Genomic DNA, 12,315 nt, shown 5'->3' with positions numbered 1-12,315 from the left:
TTCTCCTTTGAGATGAGGGAAGAACAGCACAAACAAGGCTGGCACTAATTATCTCTTTATAGTTCTGTAATATGTTCAATAAAAGATACATGCTTCACTCTACACATCTTTGTTAACTGTCATGTATGTTGATTGAATATGTGTTCTTAGGCAACATAATTCACCTAAGTCTGCATCCTGTTTTTACTTATAAGTTTTTATTGATTGAGATTCTGTCATTTGCAATTCTGTTATTGATGGTTTCTTATGAGCAAAATTACAACACCACACTCATCACCTAGTATCCTGTTTTGAAGGATGATGGTTTAACTAGGTCAGTGGTTTTCAGACTGGTAGAAATTCTGATTCAGGTGGTCACTTTCCATGGGACAAAACTTCTAGAAGCAAGGGAGTATAGTGGTTAGAGGACTCATAACAAACACTTGGAAGAAGAGCAAATGGTAAAGATAAAAATATATACACATATATCTATGTTTATATATTCAAAAATATGTTAGGTCTACTCTTCTCTCAAGGACTTGTCATGATATATATGTATATATGACATATATGGAGAACTTTCTTAGAAAATATTACCCTGTTTTCTAAGTAGACAGCATATGAAATATTTGATTTATAGTTTTGCACAAATGAATAAAAAGTAATTTTTTCATCGTCAATAAAAATTTTACACATATTTTAAATTAAACTTATTTATATTTTCCTGTCTTAGTTGAGGCAATATGATTTATAATGCTGTTAACTGATTGTTTCATAAATACATCTTTCCAACCCCACCCACACCCACCACTCAATCAATGTCTCAAGGACTCCTCCTCCACATTCACTCCTTTGTCCTCTAACTACCCCCCCCCCCAAAAGTAATCTTAGTTTTGTAGACCAACTCTCCAGTTCTGTTGTCTTTGGCCAATTGTTGCTCCCTTATTATGTTTCTTTATATCCCACATATGAGAGTGATCACTCTATCTGTCTTTTTTCCTTCTGACTGATTTCACTAGACATAACTTCAAGTTTAATTCCTGTAGCAGCAAGTTTCATTACTGCATCTTTTCTTATATCTGAGTAGTATTCTAGTGTGTATGTACATATATAATTGCACTGTCATCCCGATAATCATCTGTTTGCTTGAGCAGGCGCCAGTAGCGTCTCCGTTTGTCCCAGACCTGAGATTTTAGAATCGTAAACTTCATGCTCTCTCTCTGCGGATGCGGCACGCCAGCTAGATGTCCTTGGGCATAATGGTGACGTGCTTGGCACGGATGGTGCAAAAGTTGGTATCCTTGAAGAGCCCCACCAGGTATGTCTTGCACCCCTCCTGCAGCACCATGACGGCCAAGGTCTGGGAGTGCAGGTCTGTCTTGAAGTCCTGCGCAATCTTACACACCACCTGCTGGAATGGCAGCTTGCGGATAGGCAGCTCGGTGGACTTCTGGTAGTGGCAGATTTCATGCAGAGCCATGGTGTTGGGCCGGTAGTGGTGCAGCTTCATGCTGTTCTTGGCTGGCGCTCTCTTACAAGCTGCCTTGGTGGCCAGCTGCTGGTGGGGCACCTTCCCGCGCATTGTCTTGCGCCCTTCTGCTCAGTATTACCCCTCTCGTTCTTCCCAACTCAGCTGAAGACTCCTTCAGAGTTAAGGAAATGAGATCCATTTTTGCTACTGCTGTTGGCATATTTAGTACATCATGGGTAGCTTGCCAGGCTCTGGTATGTGGGCTGGATACTGTTGGTAGCCTGTGGGTCTCTCCTGAGGGTGGGGTAGGCTTATGGGGTGATCTCTAATCATTCCTGCAGGTGTTCCCAGTCTACTGAATGTAAGTTCCTGGTGATCAGCCTGCTGTAACAATTTGCACGCTGACAACACGCACCTGCCTGCCTCTCGGGGTAGCGCCTGGAGCATCTACGGCATCAGGTTGGTCTCCTTGAGGTGGATGGAGCACGCCTGAAGGTCGTTGAATAGCTGGCAGAGCTATGTACACATACATTGCAGAGGGTATGTGCCAGGTCGAACACCTGTGCCGAGTCCCAAGTCACTTGGTGGTTGGTGGACAACATCCTGCAGTGGATAAGCCATTGTATACACTACTGTCATTGTTCCATGCTCGAAGGTGTTGTGACTCAGCCTGACCGGAGGAGGCAGTGATGCTGCGGGCGTCACCGTGGTTTTTACCTTGCCCTTCCGATGCCACTCTGTCTTAATCCCGCAAAGCAACAGGTGATGTCCAGCAGGAATTATGCACAGAGTTCCAGCAGGGATCACCTCTGGAATTCCATGCCTGGCGTGCGGAGTCACGGATCATCCAGAGCGAGATGGTGAGCGGGGTTCAGGAGAGCGCAAGGGGTTCATTCAGTGTAGACGCCTTCTTACCTCCTTATATATTGCATATATAATACATAAGTATATATGTATTATATATGCGATATATGTATTATATGTTCTTATGTATGTTATGTATGTGTATGAATATATATATTCCTTTATCCAATCATCTGTACTTGAACACTTGGATTATTTCCAGATTTTGACCATTATTATTATCATTGCAATGAAGATTGGCATGGAAATATCTTTTCTGAATAGAGTTTAGGACCTTGAGGGTAGATGCCAAGTACTGGAATTGCTAGATTATTGAAGCTCAATTCCTAGCTTTCTGAGAAGTGTCCAATATTATTTCAAAAAGGATTCAACCAGAAAACCTTTCCTCCAACAGTGAAAGAAGTTCTCTTTTTCCCACATTTATGCCAACACTGATTGTTTTTATACTTATTTCTGTGCCAGTCACTGATATGAAGTGATATTCAAAAAATCATTGTTTTGATTTGTATTTTCTCAATGATAAGGGATGTTGAGCACGTGTCATGTATCTGTTGGCCATTTGTAGGTCATCTTTAATGTAGTTCATGTTCATCTCTTTTTGTTATTTTCCCCCATGATTAATTTATTTTTGTTATTGCTAAGTTTTACAAGTGTTTTATTTTTCTTGAATTCTAAGTTTTTATCAGATGACTTGGGAAAAGATTTACTTCTAATCTGTGGAGTGTCGTTTTATTCTGATGATCACTTTTTTTGGTGGTGCAAAAGCTTTTTAATTTGATGTTATCTTATTTGTTCACCTTTACTTCTGTTTGCTTGACCAGTGACATTAAGTCACTGAAGATGCTGTTAGACTAAATGTCATGAAGTTTTTTCTCCTATATTTCATCAATATAATTTATTGATTGTGGTCAGATACCAAGGTCTTTAGTTCATTTTGAAATGGCTTTTTACATAGTGTGAGCTAGAAGTCTGAGTGTGTTTTTCTCCCTGCATATGACAGACCAGTTTACCCAACACCATTTACTTGAGACTTTTTCTGCTCTGTTTTACATTCTGATCTCATTTGTCTAAGACTAAGTGACCATATTTCATAGGATTTGTTTCTGGGATCTCAAATATATTTCATTGGTGTGAGAGTCAGTCAAGTACTGCAGTCTTGATTATTATAGCTTTATATCATAATTTAAGGGTGGGGGAAAGAAGAGCCTCCTGTCTTTTTTTTGCTAGGATTGTTTTGTTTTGGATATTCAAGGGCTTTGATTACTCCATTTTTAATTTCAAAAGCATTTGGCATATATCTCTAAAAATGTCATGAGTATTTTTATAGGCACTTTGTTGAATCTGTATATATTAAACTTGGGAAAGTTGGTCATTTTGCCAATATTGATTCTTTTCATCCATAAATTGGGTGTTGTTTCCATTTCCTTGGATCTTCATCTGTTTATTTTATTTCAGTAATTATCTTAATTTCATTATATAAGCTGGTTCACAGGTACTGATTTTTTTTACTTTTTTCATAATTTTATTTATTATTTTTCTTCTTATATTTATTTATTGAATCACTGTGGGAAAAGTTACTAAGCTTTCAGATTTTAGTCTCGGTCACACAATGATCAAACATTTATTCCTTCACCAGTACTCATTTTTCACCACCAAGAACCCCAATATACCCCCCTCCCACCCCTCCCAATGCCTGTGAGGCAGATGATTTCCACTTAACTATTCTCTACATTGATTACATTCATTATTTCGACAAAAGATGCACCATTATTGTTTAGAATTCCCGTCCCCCCAACAATCAGAATTGCTGAAAAGGCATTGTGAAATACTTTGTTTTCTATAGCTGATTATAAGAATCATATAATCTCACGTGGCTGCAAAAGTGGCCTCGCAATTTTGGATTTCTGCAAAGAGCCAGATAATTACGAGATTGGTTTCTGTGCGTCTGGTGTTATGGCTGTGCCGGAGAGCCGCTCATGGGGGGCAACTTGTGACCTCGGTAGGGCGCAAAGGATGAGCTGGTACTGCCCCCTTCCCATGAGACTGCAGTTGCCCCGTCACCGCCGGCTCATACCTGGCTTTCTTATAAGCTCTGAGGCGGTGGCCACCTTGCTGCTGGCGGGGGTTGGGGGGAGGCGGAAGGGAGCAACACCCTTTCCCTCCCAGGGAAGCATGGCACCATGGTTTAATGCACGGTCCATTCACTTTTCTGCCACAAGCTTCCGGGATCTGGACTAAGTCCTTTTGCCTCTGCAGCCATGGCCGTGCTGCAGAGCCACTCATGGGGGGCAACTCATGACCACGGTAGGGCGTGAAGGATGAGCCGGTACCACCCCCCTTCCCATGAGACTGCCATTGCCCTGTCACCGCTGGCTCATACCTGGCTTTCCAAGAAGCATCTGAGGCGGTGGCCACCTTGTATGCGGTCCAGATGCATTTCTGCCAAAAGCCGCTGGGTTTCGAGATTTGTTTCTGAGTCTCTGGGATCATTGCCATTAATTAGTTTGATCAGGAGCCAGAGAGGCCATTGTAGGTGGCGACTCGGGGTCTTGCTGGGATGGGGAGGAAAGGGCTGGTTCCACCCCCATCTGGTGAGGCCCCACGTGTCTCATCACTGCAGGCCCAAACCTGACTGTCCAGTGGCCTCTGGAGGATGGTGGTCACCGGGCTGCCAAGGGGAACAGACCAAGGCACGAAACCTATTCCCACCTGGAGTGGCCCAGAGCCAGTGACCTACTGCAGGAACAGGATGCATTTCTGCAAAAAGCTGTTGGGTTCCGAGATTCGTTTCTGAGTCTCTGGAATCATGGCCATTAAGCAGTTTGATCAGGAACCAGAGAGGCCATGCCTCCAATTATATAGCTTAGCTGGAGAGTCAGCTTAGTGGTTTGTGGGTGTGTCTCCCACATACCTAACTTTTGGCCGTTTACTTTCTTGGTAAACTTTGCCCCAAGTTTTTGTGGTCTGGCCAAAGGCAAAGCAGCAATTTTGGGGTATCTGAAAGTCTGACGGTGCCATCAGGCTGCTGATGCACTTGCCTCACAGATACAAATTGACCTGCTGGCAGAACCATACCCCCAGTACTGATTTTTTGAGGCACAATTGTGACTAGAATTTTTAAAACATTTCTATTTAATTTCGTTGCTTGCACATAGAAATACCATGGTTTTCTGAACATGGATTTTATAACCTCCTATTTTGATGAAAAAAATTTATTGTTTCTAGGAGCATTTTTATAGAGTCATTATGGTTTTCTAAGTATATTATTATGTCATTTGCAAATGGTGAACATTTGACTAGAAGCCTGCCTCAAGGACTGGGTTAGAGGGCAGTTGGGATAGAGAAGGGGCCATCATGGAAATGGTTGTTGGAAGGGATTGATCTGGATAGGACATGTGTGCTGAAAGTGGGTAAAGGACCGAACATGATGGCCTCTCAGTTTGTATATTGAAAGTCATATTCCCCAAAAGGGGGAGGGAGGAGGGAGGAGGGAGGGAGGGAGAGAGAGAGAGAGAGGGAGGGGGAGAGAGAGAGAGAGAGAGAGAGAGAGAGAGAGAGAGAGAGAGAGAGAGAGGTGTGGCGTGCGTTATAACAGGAGGGATATGGAGAATATTTGTGGTGAGCAATTTACACTACTGGAGGGATGGATGTTGGAATATTGTGTGACTGAAACCCAGTCACAAAAGTTTTGTAACTGTATCTCACGGTGATTCATTCAAGATAAATTTTAAAAATGAACTTTATATCTCTTTACTTGTTGCTGTCACAAAGACTCTTGTGCCTAATATGGGAAATGCCTTCAGTTCTTCAGCATTTAGTATGATGTTAGCTGTAGGATTGTGGTAAATGGCTTTGCCTAAAGTTTCTTCTATCCCTATTTTATTATTTATTTTTTCAAAAACGGGTGTTGAGTTTTGTCAAATGCCCTTTTCTATTTCTACTGTTATGATCATATATTTCATTTTTTCTTTATATTATATGGTGTACTACATTGATTGGTTCTCATATGTTAACCAATTGCACCCATGGGAGAAATTCTACTTAATAATGGTGTATGAACTTTTTAATGAATTGTTAGATTAGATTTTCTAATATTTTGTTGAGGGTCTTTGTGTCTATATTCATCAAGTATATAAGTCTATAGTTTTATACTTCTTTTAAATTCAGGTACTATGAAATTACAATTATTTATGATTTGGATTCAGGCATACAATGTTTCAACACTGATCCCTTCACCAGTGTCCACTTCCTCCACCAATGATACCACACACCCACTATCCCCCACCTACCAGAGCTTTATTTTAAGTATAAATTTTTGCTCTGTATTTTATAGTACTGTTGTTGAGAGGATTTCAGCACCACCTCCTTTGAGTTGAATGCTTTGGTGATGTCTCTTTCTACTTTTGGTATCAGGGTAATATTTGGGTATCAACCATTTGCCTTATGGAAAATGGCTGAAAATATTCTTTGAAAGAGCATGTGAAGGATTGGATGTCGATTTTCAAGTTTTCAAACTGGAAGAAATATTGAGCAGACTTATCAGGGCCTGGGCTTTTGTTTTTTGGGCAGATTTTTTGGTTGCCATTTTGGATTTTTGCTAATACCAGTCTATTGGGTATTCTTTGTCCTCCTGCTTCAGTTGTAGCCAGCTAAAACAGTCCAAGAATTTATCCATTTCTTTCAGTTTCCCTAATTTCATGGCATAAATTTTGTATCTCATAATCTGATTTTCCTTTGAATTTCTGTAGTATCTGTAGTAACTCTGTTCCGGGGTCCCATTGAATACAGAGTTCAAAGTCACAAAGACCGCATTATCTGGGTTCCATGGGTTCATTCATGTGTGAGGTTCGGCCTGAGCATCTGGAAAGCATCCTGGAGTGTGGTGGTGATTGGGTAGTGGAGGTCAGCTGCCAGGGCTGGGTCCCTTGGGGTGAGAAGGGCTCTCACCCGCCCCACAGCCTGGTGCGTAGTCTGGTGGCATGGTACTGGGAGCCTCATTTTATACTCCCATCTGGGAGGAGCATCCTGAGTTTGGGAGGGTGACTGATGAGGAGATTATCTGATGCTGGCAGAGAGTGGCATATGGATGTGATCCCTGAGTCACCAGAGACTGGGGGAAGCAGGCAGAGGATCTCTGTTCCAGGGATCCATTGAGTCCAGAGTCCAAGGTCACAAATTTCCTTTGCTTGCTTCCCCTAGTCTCCATAAGCCACACCCTGCTGGCACCAGATAATCTCATCAGCCACTCTCCAGAACTCAGGATGCTCCTCCCAGACGGGAGTGTAAAATGAGACTTCCAGAACCTTGCCACCGGACTATGCACCAGACCATGGGGTGGGTGAGAGCCCTCCTCACCCCAAGGGACCCAGCCCCGGCAGCCAACCTCCATTACCCAACCACCGTGACACTCCAGGATGCTTTCTGGACTGCGTAGCTACAAAGCAGCTGTGCAACACATTATAAGACATTTCCTACCCATTTTCCACAATTACTACACCATATCTGATGGGGTTCAGACAGTAGGCAATATATACTCTTGATAGCTTGTAGGAGAGTCCAACAAGCTACCGAGAGTATCCAGCCCCACAGAGCCTGCCAAGCTCCCTGTGGCATATTCAATATGCCAAATACAGTAACAACAACAGGTCTCATTCACCTGACCCTGAAATAGTCTTCCATCATTGGGAAAAGGCTAGTAAGAAGAGGCTGCTAAAATCTCAGGGCTGGGAAGAATAGAGACGTTATTGGCGCCCACTCGAGTAATTCGACCATCGATGGGATGAGAGTGATACAGTGATCTGTTGTAACATTTATTTCTGTGATATCTATCACTTGATCATTGACTTCCCATTAATCATCAATTTGCTTGAGTGGGCTCCAGTAACGCCTCCATTTGTCCCTGTTGCATGCTAGTGTAGCCCAATGGTGTCTGTTCATTCTAGGAACACAAAGAGCCTCAAACCGATCATTCAGGGTCTTGACGAAGAAGTCTGACCATCTGGCAGGTGGGCGGCCACACGGTCTTTTGATGTCCCGTGGAATCCAGTCGGTAGCAGCTCTAATCCAGCGGTCATCTCCAAATCTCATTACGTGTCCAGCCCATCTGATTTTTGACGCCTTGGTAAACGAGGCAGCGTCCCTGATTCTTGATCTCAACGGAGGTTGGAACTCCGGATACTTTCTCTCATTTGAGTGAAACGTGATACTCCAAGCATAGCTCTTTTGATTCCTCTTTGGGAGACCCGAATAGCGTTCTCATTCTGTTTGCATAGGGCCCAGGTCTCTGAGGCGTATGTTAATGCAGGAAGAACAGTGGAATCAAAGATATGTGCCTGGAGTCCAAGATTCTTCATCCTGTTAGCTATTTCTTTGATGCTCTTGAAGCGCTCCAAGCCGCTCTCTTCCTCCTGGGCAACTCAGGTGCCAGGTCATTTGTCATGTTGACTTCTTGACCTAGGTACACATAACTATTGCACTCGGAGATAGTCGTTCCGTTGAGAGCGAACAGAGCATCAGGAATGAGGCTGTTTCTCATAAACATTGTCTTTGTGAGATTCAGCTCTAGTGATATCTATTGTATTATATTTTGTGATGTCTATTGTAACTTTTATTTCTAGTTAGGCTTATTAGACTTTTTCCCCAAGCCCATCTATCTCTGAATATTTAAAGTGATTTTATGTTGTAAAGTCACATTTGTTATTTTACATATTTCTACTTGTAGATAAGTGAGGAATAGGGAGGGGGCAGCTATAGCAGATAAGCGAGGAAAAGGGAGGGGGCCAGCTATTGTGGATAAGTGAGGTCCACCGACCTCGATGGTTCACCACCTCATCATGACGAGGGTGTGGCAATGGCACCAATGGGTGAAGAGTGAACCAACAGGTGCTGCCCAGAGATGCAGGCAGGTGCAGGACTAGACTCTTTACATTGACCGTGTCGATCTGGCCAGTACTTTCCGTATGAGAGCAGCACGTCATGCACAAGGTGTGTGGCGTGTTTGTCAGTGTGCAGGTCATTACAACATGCCACCCTCATGGCAGAGCCTGGCAAGCTACCCGTGGCATATTCTATATGCCAAAAACAGTAACAAAAATGGACCTCATACCCCTGACCCTGGAAGAGCCCCCAGTACAGTAGCATTGAGAAAGATGAGCAAGAACACGCTGCTAAAATCTCAGGGCCAAACTAGGCTGCCAAAACAAAGAAGGACTAAAATGACTATCTGCACTTTTAATGTGCATACACTGGCATCGGAAGCATCCATCGAGGACCTGATGGTACAAGCGCAGAAAATCAAGTATGATGTCATTGAATTGACCAAGAAGAGAAGACATCGATCACATCATGCCATTTTCGACACTGGAAAAGAACTGTTCCTCGGAACATGTGACAGTAGAGGCCGCGGTGGTGTCGGTGTCCTTGTCAACACAAACTTGGCCATGAGCATTGATTCATTCAAGTGCCTAACAACCCGAATCGGATGCTTACATTTAAATAGATGTGTCTCATTGCTGGCAGTTTCTATCTTTGTTGTCTACACACCAACATACAACTATGATGAAGAAGAAATTGACAAATTCTACACGGAGCTGGAGAAGTTCTATAAAGAAGACCACACCTTCTACAAGATCATTGTCAGTGATTTTAATGCCAAGATAGATCCGAGATGGTTGTCTGAAGAACTCCACATAGGGACCCATGGCCTAGAATGGAAAAAACAGGGTGAGAGACTGATTTCATCATGTTGACCAAGACCATCCATAGTAACTCGCAGTTCCAGAAGGCCAAATCTAAACAATGGACATGGGAGTCTTCTGGTGAACAGTTCTTCAAAGAAATTGACCACATCATATTCAAGTGAGGGTTTTTCCTGACCGATGTCACTGTTGTCCCAAAATTCCAAACGGGATCAGACCACCGTGTTCTTTGTGTGGAATTCTACTTCACAGAGCAGTGAGAAAGGGCTGCAAAGTTTAAGAAGAGAACTCCCAGAATGACCACCAGCTGGGAGCTCTTTGGCACTATTGTGGTAATATGGGAAGAAGCCATTATTGATAACATCAATGAGGAATACAGTCTACTGGTTTAGCACTTCCATGATTGTGTGAGGCATGCCAAGAAAGAGAAAGTCACAAAGAGACCCCTGTCTATGGAAACTCTCGAGCTCATTCACCAATGTGGTTTGGCTTGAACCTCAGTCAATCACAAGCTACCGCCTGAGCTTGCAAATCTGTGCAGAGAAGTGATAAAGGACCTCAAAAAGAGAAGAGCAGCAGTGATGGTTGATGCAGCAGAAGCCAGGAAAAGTATTTGCAACACCCGCCTGTCCTTCGCCTACTACAAGACCAAGATGACTGCCCTCCGACGTCCTGATGAATCTATCACAGCTTCCAGAAGGGCAATGGAAAGATTATCCACGACTTCTACTTGGATCTATTTGATAGCACGTCCACCTGCCCACATACCAAATTCTGCAGTATGGATATGTCATTCCTAGTATTCTCCCTTCTGAAATCCGACACACCATCTCATTGGTAAAGAAGTGTACAGCACCTGGTCCAGACAAGGTCTGACCCGAACACCTGAAGAATCTGTAGCCAGTACTCGTCAATACACTGGCTCGACTCTTCACACACTACCTTCTGAATGCAAGGTTCTGTCCCAATGGAAAACGAGCAGGACTGTTCTGTTATACGAGAAGGAAGACATCCATCAGCAACTATTGTCCAATCTGCCTATTGTCGTCATTTACAAGTTATTCACTTGAGTCATGCTGAATAGGATTCGCAGAACACTAGACAAAGGACAACCATGTGAGCAACCTGGGTTCTGAAAAGGGTTCAGCATGATTGACCATATCCACATGGTGACCAAGGTCATTGAGGTTTTGCAAGAGTTCAAGATGCTGCTCTTCATTGATTTAAAGAAGGCCTTTGATACTGTTGAGACTGAAGAGGTCATCAAAGCCCTAGCCAAACAGGGCATTCAAACTCAGTACAGCAGAATCCTCTGTGAGGTGTATTATAAATTCGCCATTAGGATCTCACCATTTTACAAGGAAGTGATCATCAATGTAAAGAGACAGGTTTGACAATGTGATGCCATTTCACTGAAACTCTTCAGTGTCACCCTTGAGAACGTCATGTGACAAGTGCAATGGGAAAGACTTGGAGTGAAGATAGATGGTCGGCAACTACACCATCTCTGCTTTGCTAGTGACATTGTTCTAATAACACCAAACATTAGCCAAGCAGCAAAAATGCTGGCTGACTTCAACCGTGAGTGTGGAAAGGTCGGACTGCAGCTGAATTTCATGAAGACAATGTTCATGAGAAACATAACATGTGAGACCTTGTTTAATTCCCAGTTCAGCCCAAAATACTGTGGAGGTTGGACTGGAAGAGTCAATAGATCATTTTACACAATTAATTTCATAGGTATATATTTGAAAAGTGATCAATCTTTATTCTGTAAACTTTTGATGCATTTTTTATTAACTGCAATTGTATCTCAATAAAACAGATTATTGATTAATATATGAAATTCATGTCCTTCTGTGCACAAGGAGCCCAGGGGCCATGCCTAACAACCCTTGGGCAACTGGCCCAAAATTTATCTATTATCAAGACAATCATAGAAAAGGCACAGAATACATCATAGGCATATATATATATATACATTTACATATAATCATATTGAGGCATTTCATGTGGTTGTTCAAACTGTCAAACACTGTCCTCTCGTTGTTCATTGATTTGCTTGAGAGGGCCCAGTAACTTCTCCATTTTTTGAGACTTGCTGTTATTGTGTTTGGCATATTGAATACGTCATGGGTAGCTTGCCAGACTTTGCCATGCAGACGAGATACTCTCGGTAGCTTGCTGGGCTCTCCAAGAGGGGCAGAGAAATCAAACCCAGCTCAGTCAGGCTGGCTGTGCACAAGGCAAACGCCCTACCACTGTGCTATCGTTCCATCAGGATGGAGGGGCTGGAGCCATAGC

At 42.9% G+C, this 12,315-nt stretch overlaps 1 protein-coding gene across 1 annotated transcript; it reads right to left on the bottom strand.

Annotated features, from left to right (window-relative positions):
• Positions 1–1,219: 1,219 nt before the first annotated feature.
• Positions 1,220–9,291, bottom strand: LOC130036909 (histone H3.1-like). Its single transcript, XM_056128837.1, has 2 exons — positions 9,126–9,291; positions 1,220–1,575 (listed from the first exon to the last, which is right to left on the bottom strand). The coding sequence occupies exons 1-2, from the start codon at positions 9,289–9,291 to the stop codon at positions 1,220–1,222; spliced, it is 522 nt and encodes a 173-aa protein (XP_055984812.1).
• Between the last annotated feature and the right edge of the window lie 3,024 nt (positions 9,292–12,315).

This window comes from Sorex fumeus, unplaced genomic scaffold (assembly GCF_029834395.1).
Source record: "Sorex fumeus unplaced genomic scaffold, SorFum_2.1 ptg000069l, whole genome shotgun sequence".
Taxonomy (NCBI): Eukaryota; Metazoa; Chordata; class Mammalia; order Eulipotyphla; family Soricidae; genus Sorex; species Sorex fumeus.
The sequence above is the reverse complement of the archived record's forward strand: the minus strand, read 5'-3'. Positions and strand labels throughout refer to the sequence as shown.

What these genes read in the sequence shown, in the direction of transcription:
- LOC130036909 (XM_056128837.1), bottom strand. Translation starts at nt 9,291, where the DNA reads ATGACGTGCTGCTCTCATACGGAAAGTACTGGCCAGATCGACACGGTC. An exon ending in TGAGGTGGTGAACCATCGAG is followed by an intron (nt 1,576 to 9,125) that starts GTCGGTGGACCT and finishes AATACTGAGCAG; the next exon opens with AAGGGCGCAAGACAATGCGC.